Consider the following 16,033-nt stretch of genomic DNA (forward strand, 5'->3'; position numbering starts at 1 on the left):
TGTGTCAGTAGAAATTCAATTTAGGAATTGCACTTGATCTTGTTTTTCAGCATAATGTTTCTGTTCTTTCATCATAAAGATCAGCTGCATTTTATTTTTTTCCAGTCCCTTAGAATAGCATCCAGTTCTAGTCAGCATGTTTAATGTACTTCTCAATGATGTTCTAGCACAATAAATTTTCGTATCTCGTGCATGTGTACATATGGTAAAAATTTCTTCAAGTTCTAGCCATGTGGGGGAGGAATATTGTGGTTGCTTTGTTAATGCAGTGTTTGTGTTGGAGTGGTTACGGCCTTGCGCTTTAACTCTCAGCGCTGGGCATAATGAGATGGCTTTGATGGTGGCGTAAGAGTCTGGTGGGATGGTCACAGCTTCACACTTCAAAGCCGAGCATATGGGGCGAATACTGGGTAGCTTTGTGCTCTTTGGGGATGGTTGGGAGACAATTCTTAACAGCTCTATTTAATGAAGACTTTGGAAAAGAAACACTCCATCTTTAAAATAATTTTGAATTGCAAAGAGAGAAATTACCACCACCCCCCTTCCATAGACTAAACTAAGAATAATTTTTCCTAGTCTGCACTTAATTAGAGAAAGTAAAGCATCACAACTACACTGCATTTTCAAATGTCTTCTTTTTCAAAGTAGTGTAGCAAGATTAATCGGCCAGTTTTATTTTAGGTATGTGTATGAATTTAGGCAAAAACTTTTAGGGCTATCTGTTTTACCATCTGAGAGATTTTTATGGCTTCTGGTAGAGAATCTTTTTTTTTTTTCCTTCTCATTAAAAAATACATAAATAAAAAAATCAACTAAACAAGAAACTTGGCTATATTAAGATAGCTGTACTAAAACTAGAGGATGCTTGTAAGATTTCAAGTCTAGCACTCAGCTTAATTTTTAGATTCTGTGCTTTTTTTCCCCTCTGCTTTTTATTGAGTGTGAGGTGATGGGGTTGAAAAATACACTTTTTGATTGGTATGTCCTGATGAGAATGTGTCAGTAGGCTTTTTTAAGTATCATTAGAGTTCTGGTTTAAAAATAATAATAATAAGCCTTACTTTCAGACTGTGGGCCAGGGGAAATAGAATTTATCTATTCCTAGTGGAAAGGGAATGACAGGCTTGAGGTTTTTCCTAGCTGTGCATTTTGACTGCTATCAAAAATGTAACAAAACCAAGCATATCAGTTATGTTCCTTGAGCTTCTGAAATGCAGTTTCTGTTTAACAGTTAAATCTTAACTCCATTTACATCAGTAGTCCTGAAATGCTCCTGAAAGAAACAAAAGCAGAAAGAGAAAGAATGATGTCAGATACTTCTGTAGACATGAAGTATGTGTTAGTGTAAGGCAGGTGAATACATTTAATAAAATGGTTTCTTAAATACTGTCTTAAATATTGTACATTCTCAATAAAACTCTACGTTTCAGGCACAGTTGAGTCCGTTACAGGCTCAGAAGTAAACATTCATGTTAGGGATATGAAACTCTGGTCACACTGTGCTGAGGACACTTTCTCCTTTTGCAAAGAGGAGTAATCAAACTAATAGAAGTCTCTAGAGGTGAGGCTGTAAATGATAGTTATACATGTGTAGAAATGACGAAAAATCATTTTCAAGTACAGAAGATCAGCTAACCATAAAGGTTGCATTATGTTTTAAAATACTGTCATTGAATCAGCCTTTTTAGAATATGACTAGTGAAAATGAAAAGATCAGAAATACAAATAATAGTGGTAGGGAAAAGTTGTCAAGAATGGCAGAGAAACTAGGGAATACTGGTCTTTTAATAAAGAGCAATTTAGGAAGCTGCAGTTTTGCTTTATCTGTTTCAAGCCAGCAGGATGACATCATACTCTGTTGGCACAAGGCGAGTCAGATGTTTTTCCTCTCTGACGTTACTGACTGTCTCAGGTGCTCTGACAGCTGGGGGCTGGAAGACGGCGCATAAAATGTGATGCCGGTGATGGAAAACTGATCCCATGGCTTCTCACTAGGGATGCATCATGTGCCTGCTGGTCTTAAACCCTATTCTCGTTTTGTTAGCATGGCGACCCCCTACTCGCACGTGTAGGTTTGGAATGGATGCTGCTCTTTTGGGCTTGCAGCATCCAGCACCTGCAAAGTGCTTAGGAACCAAATTCAATTCATTCAACTTAACAAATGTTGATTATTTAGGGAGTTTGAAACCTAGCTAGAGGAAAAAAGTCCACGGTTAACTATATAATACAAGTAGATTAGATTTGATGTTCTATCAATAAAAGCTGTACTACATGTATTCTCCAGGCAAGAATACTGGAGTGGGTAGCCATTTCCTTCTCCAGGGGATCTTCGCGACCCAAGGATCAAACCCAGGTCTCCTGCACTGCAGGTGGATTTTTTTTTTTTTTTTTTTTTTTACTGTCTGAGCAACCAGGAAGCCCACCATATGAACACGAGAGGGAGAGATGCAATCAGTGGAGGATGGGGGAGTGCAATGACAAAGCTGGGGGAAGTCCAGACAGTGGAGGACAGGGGAGTACAATGGCAGAGCAGGGAGACGTTCAGAAGTTCTGGTTTCTTGGGACTCATGGAAAATGTGGAAAGTCCCTGCTCTGGAAAGGCCTGATTCCACTGTTGGGGGAACACCCGATTTACAGGAAACACACACAGAACTATTCCTTTAAACAATGCCACTCACCTAAAAACTGTGAGACTTGAGCTTTAAGATTCAATGGTTTTATCTTCTTTAACAGGCCTGTTTGTTTGCATGATGTGAGCGTTTGTAATTATAGTACAGGGGATAATTTTTACATAGATTAATTGTGAAAATAAAATATAAAATTAAAACCCTTTTTTAAAATGCAGTTCGTATAACAAGTAAAATACCTTGCTAGCAAGTATTCTTCTTTGAGACATTTGAGACAAATTTGAGACATTTCTCTGAAATTCAGGCAATCTAATTTACTCTTCAACGACATTACAAATACTTAACCTTCCATGGGCCTTTGGGTTACAGTCATTGGAAACATAAAAGTTACTTCCTTGAGTATGAAGAGTATAGTGTACTCTCTCTAATGCTAAATGTTATTTTGGCCTTGGTTGTCTTTCATTGCATGAGAATAATGAAATGTCTTATTCATTATTAGAATCATAAGAATACAAATTAAGAATTTATAAGAATAAAATTTCATTGCTGCTTCTGCTAAGTCGCTTCAGTCGTGTCCAACTCTGCGACCCCATGGACTGCAGCCCAGCAGGCTCCTCTGCCCATGGGATTTTCCAGGCAAGAGTACTGGAGTGGGTTAAGAATAAAAATTAAGTTTGATTCTTTCCATCATGAATTGCTGTAGAAGAGATAATGGTAGAGGAGTGTTGCTTAAATATGTGGAAATTTCAAGTAAGTAGGGACATAACAATCCAGGAAGGTATTCGGAATTTCCAGAATTCAGAACAGTGGGGTAGGCTTGCAGAGGGGAAAGGAAGCAATGTGTACTGGGTACTGTGCACCCAGCATTGTCTTCAATCCATGCTTTTCTTCGTTTATCTAATCTTAATCTCTCTATCCATTCTGTGGGATAGCTTCTTTTCTTTCTTGTTTCTTTACTTCCTTTATTTTTTTTTCCTTTCCTCTTTATCTCCCTCTTTTATCTTTTAGTTTTATTAAAGGTTTTTTAAAGCAGGTTTCAGAAGTCATATACTTTCACCCTGGCTTATTTAAAATATCTAAGCAATATGGACATATTTTTAATATTACCACAATGCCAGTATCCATCAAAATGATCATTTTTTTGGTACCATCTAATATCCAGTTTGTAATCCAAGCAAACGTCTTTTTGTGATTGGCTTGTCTGAATCTGGATCTATATGTGATTCACACATAGAGGTGATTGTTGTATCCCTGTCTCTTTTGATATAATCCAATTCCCCACACGCACCACCACCACTCCCCCACCCCCACCAACACCTTTTTCCTTCTGATTCACTGGTTGCAGAAACTGGCTCAGTTGTGCTATGAAATTCCCACATTCTGGATCTGTTTGCTCCCTGGTAGTATAAAAATGTAATTTGTATCTTTATCCCTCTCTTTTCCTACAAACTTTAGGTTAGCCCCAGAGGTTTGATTGGCTTGAAGGGTTTTTTGTTTTTTGGCAGAAGTTCTTCATAGGTAGACGGTGAGTTTTGTATGTATCCTATGAGGAAGCCATAGTGTCTGATTATCTCACATCTAGTGATGTAAAGATAAACTCCCTTTGTGCGTAATTGACTTTTCAGGAGGGTTTCATCCATTGATGATCTTTGCCCTGAAACAGTTAAAAATTTTCTTAGGAGATCCAAAATAGTGATATTCTAACACTTTCTTCCCTGATGCTGGGAGGGATTGAGGAAAAGGGGACGACAGAGGATAAGATGGATGGATGGCATCACTGACTTGATGGGCATGAGTTTGAGTAAAGGCCGGGAGTTGGTGATGGACAGGGAGGCCTGGCGTGCTGCGATTCATGGGGTCGCAAAGAATCAGACATGACTGAGTGACTGAACTGAACTGAACTGAATACTTTCTTCCACATTTATTAGTTAAGAGGTTTTTTCTCAGTTAAAAAATCTTTCCCTCATCAGTTCCGGCTATCTGGCTACCCTGAAATACAGTTTATATAGGAAAGGGAAGGTAAATTTTTATTTTTGTTCCTTTTAATCATCTGATTTCTAGATAAGGATTTGGTGCTTTAAAGGAAGATTTTTTTTTTTTTTTAATTTTTTCATCTTATAGATAGAGAACTTGAAACTCAGAGATGGCAAAAAAAAAAAAATTGCTCAAGATCTCAAACAGCTATTAAGGAATAGAAATGGTATTCAAACCAGTATCTTCTGGCCTCAAAAGCTTGTGCTATTTCTACTATGTACCCCTGACCTCAATCCTGTCGACTGCTACTGCAACCGTCTTTGTCCCTTGCTTTGCTCTTTAGGAACCAGCTTCAAGGCTCCTTCTTTAGATCACTGCGGGCTTTGTACGCTTATGCTGTACTCCAGAGCTGTGGCTCCAAGTGGAGGCGCTGGCCTGTCTAGGTCAGGAGCTGGGCCAAGCCAGGAGACAGGTCACATTGTCTCTACTTAGGAGAGGCTTTCCCATCACAGTTTGTGCTTTAGGCTCCTGCAACAGCCAAAGTGTGAGTCACTCTGAGTTACGGTTGGACCGAACATCAGTGATGGGAACAATTTGGAGAGTCGTCAGATGTTAAGATGTCTTAACTAACTCTTCTAAACCACTTTCCCTTTCTTCTGCCACCCTAGCTCTCTGCCATTCCAGATTTGAGGGGAGTATTTAGGTAACTGCCTAAAGATTATCCTGCAATTCCTAAAGCTTTGTTGACTGTTTGTGTCCCTGGCATCTGGCCCCAACCACCCCCCAGAAACCTGTGGTCCATTAGTATCTTAAAGTAGTGTTAAAGAAGCAGAGATCACTTAGGAAATTTGGGAGATTTTCTTGGCTTTGTGGTGTCAACAACATCATGGGATTTCTAATGCTGGCGTCCCTACCTGACTCAGAGAAAGAACATTTCCCTAGATTTTGTATGATGCAGAGGTACAAAATCTTTTTTTAATGTCCTCCACATTTCACACCTCCCAATCAATGTGGCAGTCTACATTATAAAGAAACAAATACCAGACTTCAAAATTGCAGTTTGAGGTTTCCTATGCTTGTTGTGGCTAAAGGCTCTGTCTCAGCCTTGGATGTCCCGTGATGCACCTCTAAATCAAGGAGGCCCACACTCTTGCCGTCCCAGGCCAGCACCCAAACTCCCTAAATACCTACAATAAAAACCTAAAATAAAACATCAGACAAATAAATTATGTTATCTCTATCGTTGCTTACTGGGTACTATACTTAGTGACATGAAAACAGCAGTTCCCTGAAGCAGTTCTCTAGAAAAAAACAGGAAAGCAATTCTGTAATCTACCTTGAGAAGATAAGGTCAGAGACAGAATCTAGATATAAAAGTGGAAGAAGAAGGTGAAAAAGCATTGATATTCAGAGTAGCCCCCATGAAATTGTATTTAGATACTAGGCTTCTTACAGAATATCTGTCCCAGGGCTGCTATCTAGAAGGACTTTCTGTGATGATGGCAATGTTCTGTATATATGCTGTTCAGTAGGGAGCCCACGTTTGGTTCCTGAGCGCTTGAAATGTGGCTACTGCAACTGAAAAAAACTTACTGCATTTTAATTAATTAAAATTAAAATTTAATGGCACATGTAGCTAGGAGTTGCCGTATTGGACAGTGCAGATCTGACCCTTGTATTCTTAAATTTTTCTTTCTTCTAACAGTATACACATTTTGGAGCTGTTATAAAATTGTTCAAAAATTGAAGGTACTGATTTCCTTCATCTTGGTGATAAATTTTCCTTATGGAATTAGATTTGTAATGGCTTAGAAATTCTAGCCTCCTTTAAAGTATAAAGTGTTGCTCAGTGGTGTTCCACTCTTTGCGACCCATGAATTGTAGCACACCAGGTCCCTCTGTCCTTGGAATTCTCCAGGCAAGAATACTGGAGAGGGTTGCCATTTCCTTCTCTAGGGGATCTTCCTTTGCCCTTTTTCAGGGGATCTTCCTGACCCAGGGATTGAACCCAGGTCTCCTGCATCACAGGCAGATTCTTTACCATCTGAGCCACCAGGAAAGCCTTGTACATAAACTTTTATTATGAGACTAACCAAGGAAAAGTTAATTATGCTCAAACTTTGAGTTTTAAAATTTGTGTGAATTATATACCCTTTAGTGGTGATGGTTATAACAGTGATGGGAATGCACTTCATGTGACTAAACTGTACACCTAGAAATGGTTAAAATGGTAAATTTTGTGTGAAGTGTATTTTACCACAATAAGGAAATTCTGTGCTTTGTTTTCTGTCACCAGGACTGATTTTTAATTTAGTCTTGTTAAAATTTCCCGCTGCCCGTAGGCCTCGCTGAGAATCTGGTCCTGAGTATTCCTGGCTGCAGCGTGTTTCTCTTTGGTGAGGCTGACCTGCCCGAGAAGCGTCCCCTTGTCCAAAGAAGGAAGCAGCTGGGCTGGTTCACAAGGAGGGATTTCAGCGCTCTTAAGCCTGACCTGGGAGCTGCACCTGCCAGAAGATGTGGTTTGACGGGTTTGCAGTCTGGATTTTTTTCTGCTTTGGTTTTTAAACTTGAGAATCCTGAGGTTGCCTTCATTTGGTCTCTCCCACATAATGCAGGAAGGTTACAGCTGGAACTTTCTTGACTTGCTTGAAGGTCTCCTCTCAGGTCTCTCTACTTGCGCCTTTATGAGCCACTCAGGGAGGCTGGAAACCCTCATTGGATACTCGATAAGAGCCCCCAAGAGGGATGTTCAAGATAGATAATGAGCCCTGCTCATCAGTGGCTGCACTGATGATGAGAATGGTTATCACTGGGATGATGGGTCCTGGTGGCCAGGCATGAGGTTGCATCTGGAGACAACTGGTGGCCCAGGATGTGGGTGTAGCTTGCTTTTAGCTGGTGGGAAGGGCTTTCAGTACTTAAACATCCAGAGTGTCCAGGCTGATGCTTACACCTGATGGTCGGTGGTGGAGGCACCCTGGAGAGAGGCTTTCCTACACTGCGGGCTCTAGAAGAGTGAGAACAAACACAGGGAGTGGTATTCTCCCTTGCCCTGGATCTCATCCGCTCTTGTCTCTCTCTGCTCCTCCTGCCCACTCCTGGCTTAGAGCATATCTTCAGCAAAGGCAGTGGCGCCATCTCAAAAACTCCATCCCCATTTGCTGCAGTTCACCATCCCAGGTCCATTTATTTGGGTCTTGATTCTTTTATCCTCTAATATCTTCTGTAGGGCTCACTAGTTAAACCATGTTAGGTCACATTTTGGTAGTTAATATTTTAGCTGTTACTAAAATACTAGGTCCCAAGAAGCAAGAGGTGGGCAACCATAAGAAACACATTTCCTCAAGGCACAGTTACACATAGGCTTTTGGTTACTAATCTCTGGTGCAGAATTCTGCTCTCAAACCAGTGACATCTGTCATCAGCTAGAGCGGTGCAGTGAAAAGAGTATGGACTTTGACAGTGAAAGCCACTCAGCTGTGTCCCACTCTTTGTGACCACCCCGTGGACTGAAGCACAGCAGGCTCCTCTGTCTATGGAATTCTCCAGGCAAGAATGCTAGAGTGGATTGCCATTTCCTTGTCTAGGGGATCTTCCTGACTCAGAGATCGAACCTGGGTCTCCTGCATTACAGGCTGATTCTTTACCATCTCAGCCACCAGCAAAGCTCAGAGTGCAGACTTTGAGGCTATGCTCAAATCCTGACCTTGCTCTTCATTGGCCATGTGACTTTAGAATGTTCCTTAGCTCAATAAGCCTCAGTTCCCATATCTTTAAAATGGCCATATTAATTATTTTTCCCTCATGAGACTGTAAAGTTTAAATGATGGCTATTAAGTGCCAAACGTGGTACCAAGGGACCATTTTTTCCTTCCGTTTAGAGAAAAGATTTATTTAAAAAGTGATTATAAGTGTATTCTAGTCTTTACTTGTGGAAAAAAAGGAAGAATCTGATTTGAACCCTGCCAACTTGAACCTCACATATTTTCCCACGATTTGTCTCACAAATGGAGAAGTGTAAGTTTGTGACTAAGTTTTCAGAAAGCTATTTCCTGGTTTCTAATTTGAGCCTCGCTGAAGACCGAAAGGATTATTACACAAACCTAGTCAGCACAGTGCCGGGTGACTGAGATTACAGTTAGAGGACGGGAGTTAGAAGCAGGAATCCTAGTACTGGAGAACAGAACTGGATTTAGTGCTGGGTTAGACAGTCCCTGGGAAAACTTAACTCTCATTTCTGCCGTGTGGTGGGGCTGAATGGGTTGGTGTTTGGGAGGGACTTTAACCTGCTCTGAAAAGCATATCCAAGTTAAAACCTGAATGTTCGTGGTATCACGAATCATGTTCAGCCTTCTAAGAGCAGACTCAGCTTGTGATCATTTAAACCAAAGTGAGCAGTGCTCCCCCCATCTCACTTAATGATTGTCTGATAATCTCACCTGTTTTACATTGTTTGTTTGGAATGGACAACCCATTGGGGATTTTGATTCCTTCTCTGATTTTTACTCCACATGGAGATCTGTGATTTACATGGAGAATTTCATCAACATCTGAAAATCCTAAGTTTACTTTAAAATGCCAAGATTGACACAGATATTTTTAAAAGATGGTATTTTAAAGGTAATATTTGCACTGGAAGAGGCACTCATGTGACTAATGGTAGCATCAGTTGGTGTAAACTTTTTGGAAGTGAGTTGGTGATGTATATCAAAAGCTCTAAAAATATATGTAACTGCTTTGCAGAAATTCTAGTTCTAGATTTATCTTAAGTAAATAGATTTATTCCTGAGGAAGCAATAAAAGGTACATGTACTTATGTACCAGTATGTTTATCAAAGAGCTATTTATAATAATAAATACTGGAAATAATATAAATGTTCAGAATTTGAGAGTGATTAAATAAACTATGGAATACCTTGGCAAGAGACCATTATGCAAGCAATTAAGTGTGAAGGTTTGGAGGAATTTTTAGACAAGTGGAAAATACAGTAGAAAATACAATATAGAGAGAATTTTTAGTTTATTGATTAACACAACGAATATTTATTAAGTACCTAAATGTGCCAGGCACTATTATCAATGGGAAAAATAGAATTTATTTGCCTTCAAAGAATTTATATTCCAGTGGGGAAGGGGTGAAGAGAGCAAAAAGAGAAACAATAAGTTACAAGCTTAATAAATAATTAATTATATGATATGTTAGATAATAAGTGTTGTTGTTCAATCACTAAGTCATATTGTGCTCTTTTGTGACCCCATGAACTGTAAGCCCACAAGGTTCCTCTGTCTATGGAATTTTCCAGGCAAGAATACTGGAGGGGGTTGCTGTTTCCTTCTCCAGGGGATCTTCCTAACCCAGGGATCAAACCCAGGTCTCCTGCATTGGCAGGTGGATTCTTTTCTGCTGAGTCATGGGGGAAGCCCCTAGAAAATATATGCTACAGCCCCAAAAAAGAAAAAATCAGACAGATTTTTGGTCGTCAGATGGGATAAATGAAGTAGGCCTTGTTGTGAAGGCAGCGTTGGAGTAAAGACTAGGAGAGAGGCAGTTGGCCATGTGGAAATGTGGACAGGAGACTCAGGTGGAAGGAACATCCGGGGTCAAGGCCAAAGGATATAAAGCAGTATAGTGATTTCAATATTGTAAAATATATATGCACCTATTTATTTTATTTATCTTATATGTTTGTAAGGAAAGGAAATTCTTAAAGCTTCCAACTTATTTTCACTATTTCTCTAAATTGATCTGTTATTATTGCCATCATCTTTCTTAAAGGGCAATTATTGAGGTTTATCATGTCTGTAGAAGCTGGATTGCAGTGCATTCATTCATATTGCTGACGAAAGAGTCAAATAAGAAAGGAAAAGCAGCACAAGTTTTCCCCCATATGTCTTTTTTGCTAATATCTCCTTTCAAGTGGTAGGCTCTTTAGTTTGTGCAAAAGACATGAAAATTATAAGTTGCCAAGTTTAGGTAGACCGTTACTCCTTGAGGGACTCATTTAATAGGCTCAAAGCAGATTCTAATAGAACATTAAAATGTTTCAGAGAGGAATATAGATATAGTATAGATAAATGGTTTCATGAACAAGATTGTAATTCGAATTTAAGTCACATGATCAACTGAAATATTAGGTTACCTTACTTGCCCAAATTATCTGTTAAGAAACTCTTATATAAGAAGGAATAAAATGGTTTCATTTTTAAAAGTAATATCTGTTGCAGTAGAATTTCTAGCACCTCTGTCACTAGGGTAAAAATATTATTCATCTAATTTTTCAACAAGCTTAGTTCCCAACCACGGCAATTTCCCTCATTTTTAAATTTAATGGCTTTATATATTTTTCTAACATTCTTTATTTACATCAGTATTTCTCAACATAATTTTCCACTCCTCCCATCAAAACAGAAAAGCTTCAACACATTGTTTCTATGTTTATTTCTTTTCCTAAAAAATTTAAATAGAAATGATTGGTGCTATGAACTGAACACTTACAGTTAACTTTCCAGTGACAAATTAATCTATACAGTACCCAAAAGGAAGCAGAATCTATAAGGGAACAGGTTTCTGTTTTGAAGTTCCTTGAGAATATTATAAACAGAAGAGAAAAAAGTGAGCTCAGAAATGATTAACACCCAGAGTCAGTGCCAAACACACAAAATCTTTTAAACCAAATTCCTTTTAAAAGTTTGTAGTTGGCCAGCTCATGAGGAACATAAATAAGGACAAAGCAGTAATAGTTGATACTTTTAGATCTATAAATAAATACTTTATACATATATATTTTAAAACCCTAAACATGTATGGGATAATTTAAACACTGCTGGCTGATATATTGTATGACTGGCCTGCATATATGCATCATTGTTTAAAAATGAGGGACAGTTCTTTGAACTGCAGTTTCACATGATGCCATGGGAATCATAGATGGAGGTAATTGGCACATCTTGGGATCAGGGACTTCTGCTTAGTTATATCAGTGGGTTACTGAGAGCTGCCCCTGCTTACTTCTTTCTCTCTGAAATGAGAAACTGCAGCATCAGGCAGTTTTCTTGACATTGAATAATGCCATTTACTGCATACCCCAGATTTTACCTAGTCTTTGAAAAATAATTTCTGGCCTTAGAATGAGTCCTGTTTTCAGGAGACTATACCTGTAATTTTCTATGTTTGCTTGTAAATCTGTTTGGGATGATGGAAGATGAAAGTCTCAATGTGTAATGAAGTGTGTCACCCGTAATTGAAACATGAAGGACTATGTCTCTGCATGAGCTAGTGAAAGGCACTTTTCTATAGAAAACCTGGGGGCAGGGAAGTCGCCTGAGGTTGCTTTCACCTGGGCTGGCTTCATTCCATGATGATGTTAACATGTATCTACCTCTGTGATTTCGTCTCTGAATCGCTGTTACTCTGAAAGATTCAGAGTTGAGAAATTGAGGCTTACGGTTCCTCACAGAATGGGAAAATGTCATAGCTATTTTGCAGAAAGACAGCTGAGCAGAGGCAGTGTCCCTGAAGAAGTGGAACTTGCACTCAGACCCCTGGGGAGCCGTTCCCAGCCCTGTGCCGCAGCGTCTCTTAGCTTTCTCTTCTGAGGATTTGGCCACATGCACAAGAGTCCTGCGTTCTTCCCGCCATGGGAGTACTGGACTTAGCAATTATGTTTGCGTTTTATGGCTTTAGTCATCAAATGTCCTGTTTCAGCTGTGGTTTCTCTTTAATACATGTTCTAAAAAATGTAAAATCCCGATATGTAATGATGACTAATTGCTTTCAGTGTAGGAACAGCTGTCTGTATTTTTGAACCTGGCTTCCAAGGCTGTCGTCTTGCTCTGTTTGTTACCCTGAAGCAAGGCCCACAGTTAGGCTAGGTTTTATCTTTTGTTTAGCCTTCATGTTTTTACACCCAGGAACCTGCATGGTTCTTGGCACTCAGCAGGTTTCAGTAAAAACATATTTAATAAGAGAGCCGCACATTAGTTCATGAGAATCTCTTTATTTATTCAATGTGTAATGCAAAGTTCTCTCTTCAGACATAAAAATGCAAAATACTCTAAAACACCACCTTGGCTCCCTCCTTACGCATCTTTTAAAGCTAAGCCATCAAAGCAGAGCTTAATATAATAAGCAGAACTTTTAAATACATCCCTTAGCAAACTTCTGACCCCCTAAAACAAAACCCCTTCTGTTGGAGGAAAATATTGAGAATCTTTTCACCATTAATTGATTGAAGGTGATGGTGCCTGGAACAATTTTTGAGAATAAGTTTGATCTAAAGGGAAAAAAAAAAATGTGTTTTTTCTGAGTGCTGCTTTTCCATTTTTCTAATGGGCTCTTCACTATTGTTTTGTCTGAATGCAGTTTTTTATTTGTGTTATTCCAGACGTGGTCCTACCACAAGCATCTTTAAACCAGACATTAATAGCATAGTTCACAGTCATTACTGCCAGTGCTCAAACACAAATATTGCATTTGTGTTTGTAAAAACTACACATCAGATGTTAATTAAGTGCATTTGTTTTTTTTATGCTTAAACAATCTGGCATAAAGAGTTTACATCTATATCAGTTCACCATAAGGTCTCTACAATATCTGAATCACCAGCCGTACAGTATATGATAAATACAGTGTTTCCACACAGGAAAATAACAGAATTGTCAGGAAAACATCAGGCCTGTTATATTTCCCTGTGAAATAATAGCAACTGAATCTCAGTTTCTTTTTGATAAAAAAAAAAAGTATTTAACTAGGAGTAAACACCAATATTTAGAACGATAAATTTTTCATTAAAGAACACATGGAAAGTGAAATCATACCAAAGATTTTTTTCCTTGTTTTTAGCTTGCTTCAGGGCGTTGTGACAGTTGCTTTGGAATAAAATTGGAATTTCAGCTTTGCAGTGAGATTCATGCTGCCGCCGGAGCAGCCGAGTGCCAATCTGCGGGAGGCAGGAGCCGAGCGAAACCGCAAACTGAGAAACAAACTTTCACATCAGGTTTCTAATTTTAGAGCAAAAAATGGAATTACTTTAATTATATGACATTTAACTGGAAATACGATTTGCTGGGATTAATTGCCTCCCTTAATTAAAAAATTTTTACTAAGTTTAAATTAGCATAAAAAGTCAAATCCAGCATCTTAAATAAGGTCAGTGGGACTGCTGGATTTAAATGCAGAATTTGATTGATTAGAATTGGATCACCATATTGGTGTTGGACTTGGGAAGGATTAAATGGAAGAATTAGAAACATGTGCATTTGGGCAGAAAACAGTTTCTCTCTTTTTCCTTCTTTCTTTCTTCTTTTCTTCCTTCCTTTCTTCTTGTCTTTTTTTCTTCCTTTCTTTCTTTTTCCTAAGGCAGAAATGGATCATGGCCTTATAACCCCTCAGGGTGAAAACCACTACCTGCTTAGACCAGAAACTTCTCAGCTTCATTGACTTGTCTCTGTTAATCACTGCTTAAGTAAGACATAGTGGTAAAGCAAAATCAGGTATTGTGTAGCTAAAGCTCAATAGAAGAGTTTAAAATACACGTAACAAGGGCATACACCAAAAGTATCATTCTGTATATAAGTGATTACTCTTACTTTATTCAAAGTGAAGTCGAGTGAAGTCGCTCAGTCATATCTGACTCTTTGCGACCCCATGGACTGTAGCCTACCAGGCTCCTCCATCCATGGGCTTTTCCAGGCAATAGTACTGGAATGGGTTGCCATTTCCTTTATTCAAAAGAGAATACAGAAGTTACTTCTTATGTTTAATTTTATTTTTCTAAGAAATAATTAATTTTAAAGTATGCTTTTGAAGAAATTTTTTAAGTAGAGTTTTATTTTATTTGATTAAGTCAGTGTTGGGACAAGTGAATTCTTTGTGACACTCGTGCTCTGGACTTAACATCTAAATTTCTTATACATTTAATAATTTATCTTAGGTAAACTATTGTTTATATTATCTTTTATCTTAGGTAATACATTCATTTATTAGCAAGAGTGATCAATTTTAGAAACTCTGTGACAAAAGGGACAGTTATTGGGCACATGGGGATAAAAGGTGCCTTGCAATCTGCTAGAGGATTTAGAAGAAGTCCTGTCCCATGTATTTAGGGATCGAATGGTCCATGCTACCATATTGTCAGAAGGAGAGGCCCTGGGTCCATATGAATGAACTTACCTTGAAAGTGACTTGCTCCCCCAGGCTGATAAATTACACATAAATATCTGAACATTGACTAGGCATATCAAAGTTCTGGAATAGCAGAGCACAATAGGCCTAATGGATATTTTGAATAGTACTTAATAAGCCCCCCGTATGAAACTCTATATATGTATATTTATATACACACACACACGCATACTTTTCAGCAAAATGTGAGCGTGATCTAGCTATTTGTTTGGATAGTGATAAAGGTGAGACCACTTCTTGAATCAGAATAGGGTATGTGTGTCAGATACGAGGCAATGGGATTTTTGTAACACTACCTGTTCAGGGGTAGAGGAGAGAGAAACTATGCTTGGATGCTTTCAATTAATGAATGACATTAGCATTGACAAAAAAAAATGTCCAGTTATACTCTGTGAAATGTTAAAACTGATATAATTCTCAAAGATATTTAGAGTAAGTGATTGGTGTATGAGGTTGAGAGAGATATGTATTGACTGTTAGGAAATTTAATTTTTATGAAATCAGCATTATGGAGAAATACTGTAATTTGATTCATTCCTGCAGAATTCCCAGTAGAAAGAGGCCCAGCCTCGGGAGTTGAAATGTTTCATTATGTACATGTGTGGGAAAAAGATGAAATGTGGTTTCCGTGTGCTGATTTTTTGTAAAGCGTCTATTAGTATGAGAGTACCCAGGCTAGGCAGCAAAGCCCCCGAACCACGGCTGTCAAGGGGAGAGTGAATTCAACAGGATCTCTTGTTGAATACTGACATCATGAGCAATAAGTTTGAAAGTAGTAAGAAAAAGCAATGACAGTAAAATGATGTTGAAATAGTAGCTAAAGAATTGTCTTATGCTGAAGATGAGGTCAGCCTTTTATCCCTCATCAATCCCTAGTCAACTTAGCTTTTAGAAATGTGAAGTTGCCCCAAAATGAGGAAACTGCAAACCTAAGCTTTTTATACCAATGCTAATTTAACCAAGTTGTCCATCTTATAATGTAAACTATAATTAGAGCAGGGATATTTATGTAATGTGAGCTGCATCATCCCCAAGGCAGGGTAAAACATGCTCTAGAGTAACTGGGCTCTGGAATAGCAATGACAATCCTAGTCCCTTGGGAAGCCAAGGATGGAAGAAAGAGATGCCTCCAACTGGTTATACCAAGAAGGTATACATAGTGCTCCAAATCCTGCCCTGCCAAACCTACGTCATCATGAGACACAAGAGTCCCTTTTTCCTTCCCAATTCCAAGACTGTTTGTTACTTT

General features: G+C 38.7%; 1 protein-coding gene across 12 annotated transcripts in view; it reads left to right on the forward strand.

Annotated features, from left to right (window-relative positions):
- Window positions 1-16,033, forward strand: part of FTCDNL1 (formiminotransferase cyclodeaminase N-terminal like) — a 127,256-nt gene that overhangs the window by 74,592 nt on the left and 36,631 nt on the right. For 10 of the 12 annotated variants that reach the window (XM_061149056.1, XM_061149060.1, XM_061149055.1 and 7 more), the window contains one exon: window positions 6,944-7,129. The exons of the other annotated variants lie outside the window; for them this stretch is intronic. In XM_061149056.1, coding sequence (XP_061005039.1) covers window positions 6,944-7,129 — 186 coding nt within the window. The remainder of the gene's footprint in view (window positions 1-6,943; window positions 7,130-16,033) is intronic. 12 annotated transcript variants of the gene reach the window in all.

Source organism: Dama dama, chromosome 8 (genome assembly GCF_033118175.1).
Source record: "Dama dama isolate Ldn47 chromosome 8, ASM3311817v1, whole genome shotgun sequence".
Taxonomy (NCBI): domain Eukaryota; kingdom Metazoa; phylum Chordata; class Mammalia; order Artiodactyla; family Cervidae; genus Dama; species Dama dama.